This window comes from Neofelis nebulosa, chromosome 18 (assembly GCF_028018385.1).
Source record: "Neofelis nebulosa isolate mNeoNeb1 chromosome 18, mNeoNeb1.pri, whole genome shotgun sequence".
NCBI lineage: Eukaryota > Metazoa > Chordata > Mammalia > Carnivora > Felidae > Neofelis > Neofelis nebulosa.
Genome location: NC_080799.1, coordinates 30,148,598 through 30,168,117, shown reverse-complemented (window position 1 = coordinate 30,168,117; position 19,520 = coordinate 30,148,598). Strand labels below are relative to the sequence as shown.

The 19,520-nt window shown below is 44.7% G+C and overlaps 1 protein-coding gene across 4 annotated transcripts in view; it reads left to right on the top strand.

Annotated features, from left to right (window-relative positions):
* Positions 1–19,520, top strand: part of TMC5 (transmembrane channel like 5) — a 74,912-nt gene that overhangs the window by 35,999 nt on the left and 19,393 nt on the right. For all 4 annotated transcript variants that reach the window (XM_058712070.1, XM_058712069.1, XM_058712072.1 and 1 more), the window contains 9 exons: positions 1,277–1,376; positions 4,256–4,343; positions 4,815–5,063; positions 8,750–8,901; positions 10,630–10,774; positions 12,206–12,361; positions 15,673–15,824; positions 18,429–18,507; positions 19,256–19,353. In XM_058712070.1, coding sequence (XP_058568053.1) covers positions 1,277–1,376; positions 4,256–4,343; positions 4,815–5,063; positions 8,750–8,901; positions 10,630–10,774; positions 12,206–12,361; positions 15,673–15,824; positions 18,429–18,507; positions 19,256–19,353 — 1,219 coding nt within the window. The remainder of the gene's footprint in view (positions 1–1,276; positions 1,377–4,255; positions 4,344–4,814; positions 5,064–8,749; positions 8,902–10,629; positions 10,775–12,205; positions 12,362–15,672; positions 15,825–18,428; positions 18,508–19,255; positions 19,354–19,520) is intronic.

Sequence of the window (19,520 nt, the reverse complement as noted above, 5' to 3'; positions counted from 1 at the left end):
TCTCCCCACATCACTGTGTTCTTTCCTCCTCCTCCTAGTCCTTTCTTTCTGTCTAGCCCCCTGTCCCTCTCAGGAGAGACACAAATTCCTTGTCTTCAGCAGAGTGAGTTGGTTGCCCTCTTTTGGGGACTTCCCTTTCATCCCAACTAGGTCAATTGTGAAGTTCCAGCTCCATAACTCAACCAGGGAGCCAGACCATTCTGTTGTTACCCCAGTGGTAGTCTCCCAACTGGCTTCCTCATTGTTACAAGATGGTGACAGCAGTTCCAGGCTTCACATGTGGCCACAACAACATCCAGAGGAAGAAGAATCTGTCATTTTCTTGTTTTTGTTTTTCTTTTTTGAGAAGGAAGAAGCCTTCTCCAAGAAACTCCTCAGCAGACCATGCATTGCAGAACATTGGCCAACATTTTGTTACATGCTCATGCCTAAATCAGTCACCTGCAACAATCAGTGTGGACTCATGGGACTCACGCCCTGTGCCTGAAGATGGGTCCCACCCTGCAGAAGCTCAGGGCCTTGGGACAGAGGGGGTAGATTCCCAAACAAAATCAGTATTCTTTTAAAAAGGAGAGATAACTTGGGTAGATGGCCAGCAGTATCTGTTGATACTGAGAAGATGGGGGACTCATTCCAGGGGGCAGGAGAGCATATATGACAACAGTCAAGAAATGTAAAGAAGATAATGCTCAGTCCATTATGCGTCTGACTCCGGCTCAGGTCATGATCTCAAGGTCCATGAGCCTGGGCCCCGCATCGGGCTCTGTGCTGACAGCTCGGAGCCTGGAGCCTGCTTCACATTCTGTGTCTCCCTCCCTCTCTCTCTCTCTCTCTCTCTCTGCCCCTCTCCCTGCTCTTGTGCTCTCTCTCTCTCTCTCAGAAATGAAAAAATATTAAAAAAAATTTTTTTTAAATTTAAATAAGATGTCTGGGCCTAGAGTACAGGGGTCAAGAGAAAATGGTGCAGGCAATCAAGTGAGGGAGGACAGTGAGCCTGACCAGATATGCAGGGGCTTGTTGGCTTCATTGGATATTTCTTGTCATTGAAAAAAAAGGAAAATATCAAATGTTGCATGCAAACATTATCATTTGCTTTGACTTTGAGAAATACGCCATGTTGCCATTTTGTTTTCATTTCTGGCTTTTGAGATCATTGAGTCCATATATTCTTTCCTTATGCCCTTATAAAAACATGCTCTAAGTTCAGTGCTATCTTTTGAAATGCTGGTATTCTGTGAAAGAAACAGACTGAAACTCCATTTATTTTCCTCCACAGGACAAAAGTTAATCGCATCTTTGATACCAATGACCTCTAGAGACAGAATTAAAGCCATCAGGAATCAGCCAAGAACCATGGAAGAGAAAAGGAACCTTAAGTATGGACCCAAAGCTTTTCTTCTTTCCCAGATTTCATGTGAACCTCAGTCTTCTACTTTTGCCCCATCTCAGAAAGATAAGATAAGAAATAAATTCAAGAGAAAGGACAGTCTTGCTACAGAAGAATTCCAAATAATCTGTATAGATACTCCTCTGTCCTCTCAGCAGGAGAGCAGGCTATGCTTAGTGATGTGCTTTGAAAGGGTGGAGTATGAAAAGCAAGGGAGAGAAACGTTCCAGTGATGAGGTCTAGTTTACACTCCCCTTCAGCCAGGCGATCAAGGTTAGCATTGCCAGAGATATGTGGTCAGAAGAGCACATTCCCTCTGTGGTATTCTCTCCTAAAGACTGTAACCCCAGTGTCACTAGAGGAAAAAATCAGGCAACCCCTAATAGAGGGACATTCTGCAAAATACCTGACCAGTACGCCTCAAAATTGTCAAGGTCATTAAAAATAAGGGAAGTCTGGGGCACCCCGGTGGCTCAGTCAATTAAGCATCTGACTCTAGATTTCGACTCAGGTCATGATCTCATGGTTCATGAGTCTGAGCCCCTGCATTGGGCTCCACACTGTGTGGAGTCTGCTTGGAATTCTCTCTCTGCCCTTCCCCATCTCTCTTTGTCTCTCAAAGTAAATAAGTAAACTTAAAAAAAAAAAAAAAGTCCGAAAAATTGTCAGAGACTAGAGGATTCTTTTTTTTTAATTTTAAAATTTTTTTAATTTTTTTATTTTAGAGTGAGCATGAGTGGGGGAGGGGCAGAAGGAGAGAGAGAATCTTCAGCAGGCTCCACGCTCAGCATGGAGCCTGACTTGGGCTTTGATCCCACAATCCTGGGATCATGACCTGAGCCAAATCAAGCAGACTAGAGGATCCTAAAGAGACATGACAACTAAATGCAATGTGGTATGGGATCCTGGAATAGAACACAACATCCATGGAAGAATGAGTGAAATCAGAATCGTGTGAAGTTTAGGTAATTGTAGTATGCTAACATTGGTTTCTAATTTTGACAAACTATGACGGAAATGTAAGATGTTAATAGGAGAAAATGGTGAGTAGCGTATAGGAATTTTCTGTAGTTTTTTCAACTTTTCTACAAATCTTGAATTACTCTAAAATTCAAAGTTTACAAAAAGAAGGAGGAGGAGGAGGAGGAGACCTCAAAAGCTTCCTAAGGCTAAGAATTAAAAAAAAAACAAGAGTGAAAGAGTGAGGGCTGTTTTAGGCTTCAGACTACTTCACATTTACTGTTCTTCAGCCTTTTTCTTTTTTTTTATGTTTATTTTTGAGAGAAAGAATATGTGAGCTAGAGAGGGGCAAAGAGAGAGAGAGAGAGAGAGAGAGAGAGAGAGAGAGAGAGAGAGAGAGAGGATCGGAAGCAGGCTCTGCGCTGTCAGCATAGAGCCCAATGTGGGGCTCAAACTCACGTTTGTGACCTGAGCTGATGTCGCATGCTTAACCGACTGAGCCACCCAGGTGCCCCATGGCCTTTTTCTTTTGCAACTTGTCATCTTGGCAGAAACTAGGAGAGTGGATGCAACAATTGCTATAAATAAATCAATAATGCATTTGTTCTGGGGTTGCAAAGATAACTTGCAAAGTCTGACAGTGGAGATGAATTTGTCAACAAGAAATGTACACATGAGAAAGAGGAAATCAGGCCAAGTCAAGGTAGAGGAGAATCCAGTGACAGGACTAGCTGGAGTGATACAGGCTGCCTGGGCAAAGCAAGAGGCCATGTGGACCAGGCTGTGGAGGTGATGATGTGGGGATGGGCATTTGGGTGGATAAAGAAAACCAGGAAAGGACCAGAGCAAAGTAGCTGCGATGAATTCATGGAAAGGTAAAGATGCCAACTGTGGCTGGATCTTTTAAAAGCACTCTTCCATTTCTAATGTTTTTATTTTATTTTTGAGAGAGAGAGAGTGTGCATGTGTGCACACACAAGCAGGGGAGGGGCAGAGAGAGAGGGAGACCGAGGATCCAATGGAGGCTCTGCACTGACAGCAGAGAGCCTAGCACGGGGCTTGAACTCACCAACCTTGAGGTCTTGACCTGAGCCGAAGTCAGATTCTTAACTGACTGAGCCACCCAGGCGCCCCTACAGTCTTCCATTTCAAACTCTGCATGCCTGCCTCTGTCATGGAATAAGGGTCTTGTGAGGGCCCCAAAGACTTTACAGCAGGATTTTTCAACCCCAGTATGCCTGATATTGGAGGATGGATCATTCTCTGTTGTGGGGGACTGTCCAGTTTATTGTAAGGGGTTTAGCACATCTCTGGTCTCTACCCACTAGAGGTCAGTAGCAAACCTCTCTCCCCTAGGTTTTTGACAATCAAAAATGTCTCCAGACTTTGCCAAATTGTTCCTTGGGGGGCAGAATCTCCCTAGGTTGAGAACCACTCAAGGGTGATGACTTATAGGACCCTTCCGCCTCCCCCTGCAACAGTTATCACTCATACCCTCTGCCCTTCCCCCTGCTCTTTCCATTCCAGCCATCCTGGCCTCCTTGGGGGTCTCATGTTGGCTGTTCCCTCTGCCACGGAGCAGTCCCTTATCCATACAACTAACCCCTCCCCTCCTTCAAGATTTTGCTCAAATATCATGCTATTTCAAATTATAACACAGTCCCCATCCCAGTATTTCCCATCGCCTTATCCTGTTCTATTTCCCTTTTTCTTTCCATAGTATAAATCACCGTTTCTTTATTGTCTTTCCCTTCCAACTAGGATATCTTCTCCATGAGGCAGGGAAATCATTCTCTTTGTCTCACTACCTGGGTTGTGCCTAGTACACCATAGACACTCAGTAAATATTTGGGGAATGCAGCGATTACAGCATTGGTATCTCTCCCTTTCTTCTGGCATTCCCCACAGGAAAATGGTTGACAAAGAGAAAAGTAAGCAATCCCACCGTATCCTTGAGCTCAACTGCTGTGCTCAGTGTCTGAACTCCATTTCACGGGTAAGAGGCCTTTATTGCAGTCAACAAAACGGGCATGATAAGGGGTAAAAAGGTACCCCTTGCAGAGTGGGACGAAAGGTACCCAAGGGGAAGAGGAACCAAAATTCAGGGCTGTTTCATTGAAAGCCATAGAAATTGGGTTGGTCTAGGTGCAGAGAAACCAGGTGGGCATGCCAAGGTGTATAAGAGGTTGCTGAGTTATTTGGACAGCATAGCTATTGTGAACATCACCTTCAACAGCAAACCTGGGATATAGGAGAATAATATAGGAGAATAATAATAGGAGAATAATAGCACTCACCTGGAAGAGTGGCCTGTCAAATTAAATGAGATAATGTTTGCAAACACGCTGAGCGCATGCCTGGCACGTTATAATGCTCTAAAAATAGTGGCTGTTTTTGCTAGGATGGGACCTGCTCATAGGTGTTTGTTGAGTGACTGTCTACCACATGCTTTGTGCCCCTACCCCAGGCTTACCGTAGATCTAAGAACAGCCTGTCAGAACTGCTCAGTTACATCAGCCTATGGCAGAAGACGTTCAAGGTCATTGGAGGCAAGTTTGGAACGAGCGTCCTCTCCTATTTTAACTTTCTGAGGTGGCTTTTGAAGTTCAACATTTTCTCGTTCATCGTGACCTTCAGCTTCATCATCATCCCTCAGTTTACTGTGCCTGAAAAGAACACCCTCCAATTCACCGGATTGGAATTTTTCACCGGGGCGGTAAGTTCTCCCATTTTCCCCCACCTGGAAATCCACCACCTCAGAAACCCCCAGACGTTTTGCTTGGGAGTCAACTGATAGGGAAAGTGGGACTTTGAAATGTGTTTCTTTTTTTCCCTAAAAGTAACATATACACAACACAGGAGACTTTCTGTCTCTAGAGGTAATCATATTAATAGTTTGTGTTGTTCACTGTCTCCTTTTCTGTGCACACACGGACACATGTATATGTGTACGTATACATCCCTTTCTTCTGTTTCCACTTTCTTTTGTTTTTTAACAAAAGATGAATCATTCACATATACCACCTATGACTCACTTTCTTTCATCTGCTCTGTGGTGGATATGTCATATTGGTGTTTGTAGAGCTACCTTTTTTTTCTTTTTTCTTTTTCTTTGTACAAAATACAATGCTCCTTTTAAAGTTCCTACTGTAAATTTTTTGAAAAATGTTTATTTATTTTTGAGAGACAGAGAGAGCAGGGGAGGGGCAGAGACAGAGGGGGGGAAAGTTGCTACTGTAAAAGAGAGAAAATTAGGTGAAGGTCCACATTAGTCTTCTTCCCTTGTCTAGTGGCCTAGCTTAGAGCCTATCTTTGTCCAGTGTTTTTCTTCCTTCTTCTTTCCTAAAGAAAACAGGATACTACAGGTTTTTGCAACATTTTTTTGTTTTACTATGTATCTTGAGCATCTATATAGATCCACAGTACTCTTTTTTTTTTTTAATTTTTAAATATTTATTTATTTTTGAAAGAGAGAGCATGAGTGGGGGAGGGGTAGAAGAGAGCGAAACACAGAATCCGGAGCAGGCTCCAGGCTCTGAGCTGTCAGCGCAGAGTTGGAGTCAGGGCTCGAACTCACTAGTTGTGAGATCATGACCTGAGCAAAAGTCGGACACTTAACCGACTGAGCCACCCAGGCGTCCCAGTCCATAGTATTCTTTTTAACAGCAGCTATAATTTGTTTACCCATCTCCCTATTGACACTTATAGCCCCTGCCTTGTGAGTTTACCTTCTAGAAGAGATTTCTGCCACTAGCATTCTGTAGACCAGGGACTGACAAACTATAGCTGGGGCCAAATCTGGCCTGCCGCCTAGTTTTGTACAGCCAATGAACTAAGATTGGTTTCTACATTTTTAAATGGTTGAAAAAAAATCAAAACAGGGATGACATTTTGTGAAACATGAAAATTATACGTGAAATTCAAATTTGTGTCCATAAATAAAGTCCTTCTGGAACTCGGTCACATCCATTTGTTTAGGTGTCTGTGATGCCTTCCTGCTACGGTGGCCTGGCCGAGTGGAGTCGTTGCTATAGCTACCAAGCCAGATGTTTATTATCTAGCTCTTCACAGAACAAATTTGCCGACTCTTGAAGTAGAATGTTCAAAATCAAGTTCTCCCATTTATCTTTTTAAATTTCTTTTTCTGTTAAAAATTCTCCCTTGTGTTAAGTGCATTAAGTGAGAATTATTATTATGTAAATTTCTTCCTCATTTACTTTCATTCTCCTTGTTGTGATGTATATTTTTAATTTAATTAACTTATTTTTTAGGGCTTTGTTTTTATTTTTATTGAAAAAACTTTTTTTTTAACATTTACTTATAATTGAGAGACAGAGAGACACAGAGCATGAGCAGGGGAGGGGCAGAGAGAGAGAGCGAGACACAGAATCTGAAGCAGGCTCCAGGCTCTGAGCTGTCAGCACAAAACCTGATGCTGGGCTCGAACTCAAAAACTGCGAGATCATGACCTGAGCCGAAATCGGACGCTTAACCGACTGAGCCATCCAGGTGCCCCTAGGGCTTTATTTTTTAAAGTTTATTTACTTATTTTGAGATGAAGCACAAGCAGGTGAGGGGCAGAGAGAGAGAGAATCCCAAGCAAGGCTCCATGCTGTCAACACAGAGCTGGATGCAGGGCTCGAACCCATGAACTGTGAGATCATGACCTGAGCTGAGATCAAGAGTTGGATGCTTAACTGAGCCCCCCAGGCACCCTGATCTATATTTTTTATATTTGTATATATGTAACATTTTATTATGAAAAAATTCAAACATACAGGAAATAAAGAGTAGTAAATGAACACTCATATGCCTACTATGCAGGTTTCTAAATTGTTAAAGTTTAGCCACATTGTTTTATCTTACTATTTTTTGTAAGCATTTCACAGTAAATTACAGACATTAGGACATTTTACTCCAAATTTCTTCAACATGCATCTTTGCAAAATAAGGACACTTTCTGCAGTTATCACACCTAGCAAAATTAAAAATATCATTCAAAATCCAGACTATATTCAAATCTTCCCAGTGGTCCCCAAAATGTCTTTCATAGCTTGTTTGTTCAGACCAGGATCCAATTAAAGCCCCAGTTTGCATTCAGTTACTTTTTCTCTGAATTCACAATTAATCTAGAATGATCTCTCCAGGGGCGCCTGGGTGGCTCAATCAGTTAAGCAGCCAACTTCAGCTCAGGTCATGATCTTACAGTCCATGAGTTTGAGCCCCGCATCAGGCTCTGTGCTGACAGCTCGGAGCCTGGAGCCTGCTTCAGGTTCTGTGTCTCCCTCTGTCTCTGCCCCTCTCCTGCTCATGCTCTGTCTCTCTCTGTCTCAAAAATAAATAAAAACATTTAAAAAAAATTTTTTTTAATAAAAAATAAGAAAAAAAGAATGATCTCTCCAGACACAGCCCTCTCTTTTCTTGACATTGGCTTGTTGCAGAAACCAGGCCAGTTGTTATACAAACTCCAACATCCTACCTTGTGGAATCAATTGTTTCCTTATAGTCTCTCTGACTTGTTCCTCTGGCCCGTATTTCCTGTAAATTGCAATTTAGACCTAACAGCTTGATTTGTTTCATATCAAACATGTTTGACTATAATACTTAACATGGTCATGTTAAGATGACAGAGGCCCATCATGGTTGGCTGTCCTGGTTTTAGTCATGCTTTGCTTGGTCACTGGGTTCAGGTGGTGACAGCTGGGTCCCTCCACTGTAAGGAGGGTTTGAGAGTCCTTTCCCAACTCAAAGAGCCTAGTGATAGGGGTGCCTGGGTGGCTTGGTCGGTTGAGTGTCCGACTTCGGCTCAGGTCATGATCTCACAATCCGTGAGTTCGAGCCCCGCGTCGGGCTCTGTGCTGACAGCTCAGAGTCTGGAGCCTGTTTCAGATTCTGTGTCTCCCTCTCTCTGTGACCCTCCCCCGTTCATGCTCTGTCTCTCTCTGTCTCAAAAATAAATAAAAAACAAAAACAAAAACAAAAAAACAAAGAGCCTAGTGATAAAACGACTATCTTTTTTTTAATGTTTATTTATTTTTGAGACAGAGGGAGACAGAGGGAGACAGAGGGAGACAGACCGCGAGTGGGGGAGGGACAGAGAGAGAGGGAGACACAGAATCCGAAACAGGCTCCAAGCTCTGAGCTGTCAGCACAGAGCCCGATGCCGGGCTCGAACCCATGAGCTGTGAGATCATGACCGGAGCCGAAGTCAGACTCTTAACTGACTGAGCTACCCAGGTGCCCCCAAACATCTATGTTCTCAGTGACCTTGGGTGCCCTGCCAACAAAATGTCGAAACTGACTGATGCAAGTTTCTTGCAGATGGAAAAGATGAAGGGTGCTGACCATCGTCATTGTTTTCTCAAGAGACCCACCTGACCTCTGGCTTCTTGCCTCTTTCAGGGTTATTTTCAGGACACGGTGATGTACTATGGCTTTTACACCAACTCTACGGTCCAACACGGGAGCAGTGGGGCACCCTACAACATGCAGCTGGCCTACATCTTCACAATCGGAGCGTGTTTGATCGTCTGTTTTTTCAGTTTGCTATTTAGGTATGGAGTATCTGCATTTCTCGATCCTAAGCTCATTTTGGATTTAGGTAAAATTCAAGAGACTCAAAAGTTCCCCAGGAAACAGTTTCTCTCCAATTTTGACTTTCTATTGCTGTCTGAGCATTCCCGTTTTATAACACAAACTGTAAGTTTGGATAAAGAAGAGAGGTTTTTGTGTGCTTTCAAGGAAATTGGTCAGTCTGAAAATAGGGATGCAGTGACCCCACTAGTTATATGGAAGGAAGGGCATGGATAGGCAATTGTCCCTTGACAACTGTCAAAGAGGAGGTACAGATGTTCAACCTTTGTATTCGTTTTCCTAGGTCTTCCTAGGATCTTTCCTCGGTCTTCCATAACAATGTACCACAGACGGGGTTGCTTAAACAACAGAAATATATCTTCTCAAGTTCTGGAGGCTAGAAGTGTAAGATCAAGGTCCTGGCAGGGTTGGTTTCTTCTGAGGCCTCCCTGTGGCTTATAGATGCCTGCCTTCTCACCGTGACCTAACAGGGTCTTTCTCAGTGCACGTCTGAGTCCTAATCTTCTCTTCTTATAAAGACACCAGTCATATTGGATGAGGGCCCGCCTTGATGACCTCATTTTAACGTAATTGCCTCTATAAAGATCTTATCTGCAAATACTGTTGCTTTCTGAAGGTTAGGGGGTTAGGGGTTAGGCTCTCAGCATAGGAGTTTTTAGGGTGTATAGTTCAGCCTATAACAACCTCACTGCCAGCACACAATTCAGAGTAAAATGAGATTTCGTTTTGTCCTATCAAACCAGGAAAAGTTTCTAAAGCTACTGTTAGTGGTGGCAAATTTTGGAAAGGTATTGACTCAGCACTTTTTACATGCCAGGCTCAGTGCTGAGTGCTTCCTCGGCTGATTTCACTGAGTCCTGATGACATCTCCATGATATTAGCATCTGCCTTTATCAAGTGCTTACTGTTATAACCACTACATTGATTCTTGTGGCTGGCTGAACAATTCCCCCGCCTCCCAAAGATGTCCAAGTCCTAATCCCCAGAACCCGTGAATATCTTACTTTACCTGGCAAAAGGGACTTTGTAGATGAGACTGAGTTAAGGATCTTAAAATGGGCCAGTTAATCATAAGGGTCCTTGTAAGTGGGAGGCAGGAAGGTCAAGGTCAGACAGAATGGAAGCTGCAGCTCTCCTGGCTTTGAAGACAGGAGGGACCATCAGCCAAGGAATGCAGGCAGCCTCTAGAAGCTGGAAGAGGCAGGGAAACACATTTCCTGCTAAAGGATAGGAAGGAACACAGCTCTGCTGACACCTTGATTTTAGAAACATTTTCCGATTTCTGACTTCCAGTAAGAGAATAAGTAGACATGTGTTGTTTTAAGCCACTTAAGTTTGGGACAGTTTGGTACAGCAGCTAGAGGAAACTAATACAACTCTCATATAAGCTCTGTGGGTGGGTACTATTATTATCCCCGTTATATAGATGTGGAAACTGAGGCTCATTGCAGTTAAAATAACAAAGATCTCCCAGCTGGCAATCCAGGATTATAAGACAGACCTATGAGATCTTGAAGCCAGTGCTCTTAACCATTATGTTTGTGATCACACTGTTCCAGTAGAACCTGAGGTTGACTGTTCCACATTGCCTGTCACTGTTAATGGTAGGACTCCCCTTTGTTTAATTCCTGCACTCCCCAATGCCTGTTTCAATAACGCTTGAGTATTTTGGTTTCTGCCTTCCCTAGCATGGCCAGGTATTTCCGGAACAACTTTATTAACCCTCACATCTACTCCAGAGGCATCACTAAACTTATTTTCTGCTGGGACTTCACCATCACTCATGAAAGAGCTGTCAAGTTGAAACAGAAGAATCTTAGCACGGAGATAAGGGTAAGGCAGGCTTGCTTTACACAACACCTTCCCACAGCTAAGTTCCTTTACTATGTGTGTAACTTTTTTTTTTTAATTAAAAAATGTAATTTATGAAAGAGAGAGCATACATGCGAGCTGGGGAAAGACAGAGAGAGAGGGAGACAGAGGATCTGAAATGGGCTGTGTACAGACAGCAGAGAGCCTGATGCGGGACTTGAACCCATGAACCATGTGATCATGACCTGAGCTGAAGTTGGATGCTTAACCAGCTGAGTCTAGAGACTTTTTATTTTTTTTAATGTTTTTTTATTTTTTATTTTTTTATTTATTTATTTTTTTTTTAAATTTATTTTTTTTTTTCCAACTTTTTTTATTTATTTTTGGGACAGAGAGACAGAGCATGAACGGGGGAGGGGCAGAGAGAGAGGGAGACACAGAATCGGAAACAGGCTCCAGGCTCCGAGCCATCGGCCCAGAGCCCGACGCGGGGCTCGAACTCACGGACCGCGAGATCGTGACCTGGCTGAAGTCGGACGCTTAACCGACTGCGCCACCCAGGCGCCCCAATGTTTTTTTATTTTTGAGAGAGAGACGCACAGACTATGAGCGGGGGAGAGGCAGAGAGGGAGACACGGAATCTGCAGCAGGCTCCAGGCTCTGAGCTGTCAGCACAGAGCTTGATGTGAGGCTTGAACCCACAAACTACAAGGTCATGACCTCAGCTGAAGTCAGACGCCTAACTGACGGAGCCACCCAGGCACCCCATATCTAGCCTTTTTCGATTGTCACAGTTAGGGGGAGGGTGCTACTGGATGTTGCTAAACATTCTGCTGTGCACAGGAGAGTTGTCACAATACAGAATTACTGGCTGAAAATGTTAATAATGCCGAGGGTGAGAAACCCTGGTCTATAGGAAAAAACTTACTAAAAAGAAAGAAAAGAGAGAGAGAGAGAGAAAAAAAACCCCAGAAACAAATATACCCAACCCCAGACTCTTAAATACAGAGGACAAACTGGATGTTGCTAGAGGGGACGTGGGTGGAGGGGTACATAATAGGAAAAAAAAAAAGAGGGAGAATAATTTGTAAGCAAAGAGGCTTTGACAAGAGGTTTGAAGATGTTAAATTCATTGGTGTAGATACCTAGCCTTGTTCTTCAAAAAAGATTTTCTTGACACCTCAAAGTGCTTTCCTCAAGAGCACAGTCCCACTCTGTTGGGCCTGTTTCTCTAAGATGGAAAAGGTGTTTGGCACAGTGATAGAGGTTCTTGGTCCATTTGAGATTTCCCCATGGGTCTCTCATAGTCCACGTCCATCATGAACTTCCCCCTTTCTCTCTCCCGTGGATCTGGGGTGGGTTGTGTCTCAGAGTGGCCGAGATTCACCTGCTGAGTCTTTGCTAACAGGTGATAGGGTACTGTGGGCTGACCTGACTTCCTTGTGTGTATAGGAAAACCTGTCAGAAATCCGTCAGGAGAACGTCAAGTTAACGCTCAATCAGCAGCTGATCCACGTGTTGGCCCACCTGGCAGCCTGGGTCGTCTCTACTGGAGTGGCCATTGCCTGCTGCGTAGCTGTTTATTACCTGGCTGAGAACAACTCAGAGGTAACCAGAGGGGCAGGGACACTGGGGACCAGAGCACAAAACCAGGGGAAGGGATGAGATACTGGAGGGAGGCGGTATGGAGCTGCTACTGAACTCAGACTCTGTGGTGGGCAACACTGGCATCAGCCGGAAGCTTGTGAAAAAATGCAGAATCTTGTGTCCCTGCCTGGGCTCACAGCCTCAGAATCTGTATCCTGACAATGCCCCCTGGTGATATGTATGCACGCTTCAGAGTAAGAAGCTCTGGGTCCGTGGAGAGATGGGAACTTTGGGCAGCAGACGTGGGATTAAGTTTTGGTTTCTTCCTTTATTATTATATTCCTAACACCTCCCACTGCCCCTGGCACTGAGTAGACACTCTAAGTGTTGTGATCTGATGGACTCTGGTGAGCCATTTAACCTTTCTGAGCTCTGGATTCCTCACTTGCAAACCAGGAATGATCGTACCTGGCTTTGTAGGTGTGAGGTCAGGACTAGAAAAAAGTTTTGTGAAGAGTCTACTCCGTGCCCAGTATTGTGACTAATAAAGGAATATTACCTTTTTTTTTTTTTTTTTTTTTTTTGCAAATGATATAAACTCTGAGACTAATTTGCTGGATGGTCTGGGCAAAGTACTGTTTTTCTGTAGGTTTAAGCTTTTCCCCTGGAAATAGAACTAATTGTAGCCAGTTTGCCGACCTCTAGAATTGTGGTACAGGTTGGTCGGATTATTTCACTTTCTTTAATGACTTCCTATTTTTACCCTCGATATAAATTTATCCTCCATGGCATGATTGACAGATCTTGTATGATCTGATCCCTGCCCACATCTCTAGCTTCAACACCCCACATCTACCCATATCCTACACTAGCAACACTAAATGGTGTGTCCACAGTTCCCTGAGCACACCATGTTTTTCCTCTTCTCTCGGTAGGAAAACATGCACTTCATTCTCTACCCAACCTGCCCTAATGCCCTCATTGGGCAAATTCCTCCTCCTCCTCCCCCTCCTCCTCCTCCTCCTCCTCCTCCAGACCTCAGCATGGTGCTGTTTCCTCAGCAAATTTTCTCTCACCCCCACCACCCTCACTAGACTGTGTTGGGTGCTCCTGACTCTGCAAGCTTTCCCTGTGCTCTTGTCATGTGTGGTATTGAAAATGCCTGTTTTGGGGCACCTGGGTGGCGCAGTCGGTTAAGCGTCCGACTTCAGCCAGGTCACGATCTCGCGGTCCGTGAGTTCGAGCCCCGTGTCAGGCTCTGGGCTGATGGCTCGGAGCCTGGAGCCTGTTTCCGATTCTGTGTCTCCCTCTCTCTCCCCCGTTCATGCTCTGTCTCTCTCTGTCCCAAAAATAAATTTAAAAAAAAACAAAACAAAACAAAAAAAAAACGTTGAAAAAAAAAGAAAATGCCTGTTTATGCAGGTATCTTTATGTATCTTCAAAAGATAGTAGCTGGGCTCGAGGCCCAATATTTGACACATAGTAGGTGCACAACCAAATGGATGAACAAGTGAAGGAGAAGCCAGCAAGAAAATGGGTGTGGGATTATAACACTAAGAGTTTGCCATTAACTATGTTGAGATGTGCCCTCAAATAGGGGAAATTAAGTCTCAGTGCTTAAGGGCCTGGCAATGCCTACCCAGGGTAGAAACTGTGACCGGGCAGCTGTAGGCATAAAGAAGCCTTCTGAGTTTCTTCTTCACCTGGAAGGTTTTCTCCATACCCACCTGAAGTGAAGGAGGGCAGCTAAGGAGGTGAGGAGGCAGAAGTGGAGCCTATTGTTTGAACATCTGCTCAATGCCAGGCAGGAGCAACCCTTTGTACAACTCTAGGGGTCACATTCATGGGCAGCTACAATCTTCTGTGAATGATGTCTCACCTATGTTGTTGAGGGGCCAGACCTGGCCTTATTTGGTTTCATTCAATTCTTTTATTTTTATTTATTTACTTTAATGTTCATTTATTTTTGAGAGAGCGCAAGCGGGGGAGGGGCAGAGAGAGGGGGACAGAGGATCTGAAGCAGGCTCGCGCTGACAGGCTGACAGCAGCAAGCCCGACGTGGGGCTCGGACTCGGAAACAGGAGATCATGACCTGAGCTGAAGTCTGCCGCTCAACTGACTGAGCCACCCAGGCGCCCCAATTCTTTTATTGTTTTTAATTAGGGCATCAACTGAGAGAGAAACAGAGAAAGAGAGAGAGAGAACATGCACTTATGTGTGCATGAATAGGGGAGAGGAAAAAAGAGAGGGGAAGAGAGAATCCCAGGCAGGCTTCACGCTGTCAGTGCAGAGCCCGACTCTGAGCTTGATCTCATTCTCATGAACCATGAGATGATGACCTGAGCCAAAATCGAGTCAGAAGCTTAATCGACTGAGCTACCCAGGCGCCCCTCATTTAATTCTTGCAATGACGCTGTGGGTCACATGATAATCTCCCCATCACACAGACAGGAAAAGAGGGCCAGGGAAGCTATGCATCTGGCTTCAGACCTTATAGCTCATAAGCATGGGAGAGGGGACAACATTTGAACCCAGGTTACACTGGCTACAAAAATACTTCCAAAAGTGCACGTGGGGCTTTCGAAACCACCCAGAGATAAAGGGAGGCAGGGTCAGGCCTAGAGGTGGGAAGGAGGTAGTGTGAGACAGAAGATAAATCCACTGGAATCGCTGACTCCAAGGATTCCTGGCTGAGGGCAGCCTTCACTCCACTCCAAACCAAGTGCTAGGGTGTTGCATCCACATGAAGGAAGGGGGTGCCTCTTTGGACCTCATAGGAAGGTGTGCCATGGGCTAACAGAGGCTCCCTTTCCCCTGATTCAGCACCCCAAGAAAAGCCTGGTGAAAATGAATAGGGCCACGCAGGAGACAGGCGGAGAAAGTCTGCAGCGCTCAATACCCTTGTACTATAGCTTCCGCGGATTCAAGCTTTTGCTCCAACAGCCAGGAAACACATTCTCATTGCTGCAGACCTCTTGCTAAGGACAGTAAAGTCACAGAATGGCTGTTTTGAGTTCAGGCCCCTGAGTCAGATGGACCCAGTTCAAATCTGCCTCGGTGACCCCAGGCAAGCATTTTTACCTCTCTGAGCCTCCATTTGCCAGTCAGTCTATTAATACCCACCTGCTGGGCTGTAGTGAGAATTAAACGTGATCACGTGATCACGTGGGTAATGCTGGGCGCCGGGTAAGTGCTCAATAACCCGTAGCGTACGAGCTAACCCCAGAGGAGCTACCACTGGGGTTTCCCCATTGTGTGGGATCTTCTGCGTGAGGCAGAGAGGAGTTCCGTGCACGCTTGGCATCTCGATTCTCTCCCTGCATCCCCTGTAGTTCCTGAAGAACCACCAGAACCCTGGAGCAGTGCTGTTACTGCCTTTCCTCGTGTCCTGCATCAACCTGGCAACGCCACGCCTCTACTCCCTGTTCAGGCTGGTGGAGAGGTATGAGACGCCGAGGCGCGAAGTCTACATCCTCCTCATCCGGTAGGTGTGTCTGCCACGCCCACCACCAGCCTGTATTTCCAGGGAGGGAAGTGAGGTGGGAGCTACAGAGGGTTATGCTCAAGTACCAGAGTTCTGTTTTCCAGAAAGGATTTCAAGAATAAAGTATGTTTGTATGGGGTGGGTTAATAGCCATAAAATCCAAAACGCTCTCAGGTATACAATTAAGTACATCAGTCTTTTGCTCAGAGTAATAGCTTACCTTTCCAAATTGCTATCGGCCTGAGGATTTTCATAGTTTTTCTCAGTTATGAGATGTACAGATGTTCATGTTGTATACTGCAGAAGGGTGCCTGGCTGATGAGTAGTGTAAGGACTGAAATTCATCTAGCGTTTGAATTAGTCAAGCTGTGAGCCTTGGTAGCCACTGCCTCAGCTGGGAGAAAGGGGTGCATTAAAAAAATTTTTTTTTAATGTTTACTTATTTTTGAGGTAGAGAGAGAGAGAGCACAAGTAGGGAGGGGCAGAGGGAGAGGGACACACTGAATCTGAAGTAGCCTCCAGGCTCTGAGCTGTCAGCACAGAGCCCAACACGGGGCTTGAACTCGTGAACCACGAGATCATGACCTGAGTCGAACTTGGACGCTTAACCGACTAAGCCACCCAGGAGCCCCAAGAGATGCATTTTTGTAATTCAGGCACCCAAATGGAGGTAAAGGGGGTGCTTCTGGCAATTAGTTGGCTGGGAGGGGGTGCCTTTTTGTGCTAGAGGTGACCCCAAGGTTTCGATAAACAAAGCATAAAACAACCCAAATTTTGTCCTTGCTCCTTCCTGGCTAATTCCTTGACCAGTTCCTGTTTATGGTGTTTATGACAACAGGTCAGTACAATGTAGACTGAGTTTCTTTACTGATCAGTTCCAGAGCCCTTGCCTTCTATGGCCTGGGAAATCTGGCTACTGGCCAGCTCTCCAACTTCATCTGGAGAATTCGGATGAAGAGGTGGTTAGACATGTATGCTCAGTGGGCCATTTTGAACCAATAAATTTGCTCTTTGTGTTTTTCTGATCATTTAAGAGTTTAGTTGTCTTTTAATATACATCAGCCCTTTGTACAGCTTCAACAAACTATTCAAAATCTTTGCATGAAGAGAAAATGGGAACTCTCAGAAATACACGGTTCTTTTTGATCTGAGATGAGATTTTTCTCAGCGTAGAAGGGTGTGTTTTCAAGTTTAACTTGAAGCTACACTGCAATAAAGGTTTCCTGATGTGTTAATCCAGTAGACAGTGAGGGTGTATCACAGGCTAGGCACTAGGCAAGAGATTGGGGACCTGGCACTGAGAAAGATCTAGTGCCCTTCCTTCATGGAACTTCAGAGTCTAACACAAAGGTTCTCAACCTTCAGCATACATCAGAATTACCTGAAGGGATTTCTTGGTCCTGTCTCCAGGGTTTCTGATTCAGTAGGTCTAGGGTGGGGCCTGAAGATTTGCCTTTCTTTTTTTTATTTTTTTTTATTTTTTTTATTTATTTTTGGGACAGAGAGAGACAGAGCATGAACGGGGGAGGGGCAGAGAGAGAGGGAGACACAGAATCGGAAACAGGCTCCAGGCTCCGAGCCATCAGCCCAGAGCCTGACGCGGGGCTCGAACTCACGGACCGCGAGATCGTGACCTGGCTGAAGTCGGACGCTTAACCGACTGCGCCACCCAGGCGCCCCAAGATTTGCCTTTCTAGCAGGTTTGTGGACGAGGCTGATGCTGCTGGTTCAGAGGACACACTTTGAGAACCCCTGGTCTAGTGGCACACAGTTCGTGGCACACCAGGGCTGAAGCCCTATTAAAACCAGCAGCTATTGACTTTGGCAAAGTGACTAGGTTTAAGAGATGGTCCTCAGTTTCAGTCTTTGTCATGGCCCTCACAAGCTGTGTGCCCTTGGACACATTGTGTCATCTCTGAACTTCAGTGTCCTCATCAGTAAGATAGACATAAAAATTCTATCTACCTGATGACAGAGTTGTAGAAAGTAAGAATGACAGCAAAATTGTAAACATTAAGCTGTGAAGATTAAGGTGATTTAGTAAGGTTCTTAGCACAATGTACTGCCCATGCTCAGCACCCAATTAAAAGTAAGTACATTTATTATTATTACAATGAGAAGCGAAATCAGATAGTTTGGAATGCACTGAAAGAGGGTATATCAGTTGAAATAAGTTAGGTTTTGCTGCAGTAACAAACATCCCCTATCTTCCTAATCTCAGTGGCTTCAAACACAAAGATTTAGTTCTTGTTCATATTATGTGTCCATTGTGGATGGCAGGTGGTTTTGGTCATGTCATTCGTGCAGGGATCCAGGCTGACAGCAGCAACCGTCTCAAATATTGCTGATGGCCATTCCAGACGGAAGACAGTGAGTTCCGGAGAGCCTCGCTGGCATTTCAGTGCTCCAGCCTAGAATGATGCAAAGTGACACACATCACTTCTGCTCACAAATTACTTGCCAGAACTAGCCATATTGGCCCCAGTCAAACCACACGGGAGCGGGAATTTCAGTCCTACCATGTGACCAAAAGGAATTATTAGCAAACAGTACTAATGACTGTCATGGAAGGTAACAATAGTTGTTTTCTCTTCTGTTATTTAGAAACATCTTTCTGAAAATATCAATCATTGGAATCCTTTGTTACTATTGGCTCAACATTGTGGCCCAGGCTGGTGAAGAGGTGAGATTTCTGTGCTGTTCTGCCTTGAGTTTTTTTCTTAACGTTTGAATACAGGGAGGAAGTGAATTTCTCTGGTTTCTCAGAATTTCTACTCATGATCTTAGAGTTGATATAATATTCTTCCTTCCTTCCATCCATCCATCCATCCATCCATCCATCCATCCATCTATCCTTGGGCTGTGCACTCAAAACATCCCTCTCCTTGTTCAACCAAATCTAAAAGCTCCCGGTCCATCAGTTCATAGCACTGACTTCCTGCAGAGGTAATTGATCACCAGTTTCATGAACTAAGTCAGCCTTCCAATTTGTGCCAGCCTGCTAAACCTCTAAACCACTTTCTTAGTCAAATAAGTATTAACGGATTTTCATAAGGTTAATAAACAAAGAGTAAAGGCATTGTTGCCATTGATGCCTTCTGCTAGCCCTGGCTGAGAAATGGCATCCAGAGGGCATAGGACAGGGATGAAAAGTTTTAAGAGGAGAGATAGTGAGAAGGGAAAGTTTGGGGTGCACGTGGAGGGCAAGCCTTAATGGGGGAAAAGCAACACAGAAAGGGAATAAACACCCTTGAAACCAAACTCAACAAATTAATGGTGTGTCACTGCCCAGAGTGGGTCTGGTTTTCTGGATGTACAAGGACCCAGTCACATTGGCCAGCAACCATGTCCTAATGAGTGTAGGGTGCCAGAAGGGCACTGGGCAGAACCAACAGCCCCTTCCCACATCCTGACTCTTGTTTACCTTACAGTGTTGGGAAACTCTCATTGGCCAGGAAATCTACCGGCTCCTTCTGATGGATTTTGTATTCTCTTTAGCTGATTCCTTACTGGGGGAATTCCTGAGGAGGTAAATATTTATCAGCCTTGAGTCATTAGTACCTGATGTTGGAACCAGAGCCAGAGTCTTGGCTGAGCCAGAAGTATGGGTATCCCTTACGCTTACTATAGTTAGCACATAAGCATCCCTTATTTATTTCAAGTATGCACTGTGACAAGTCTGCCTGTTGTTCTTTG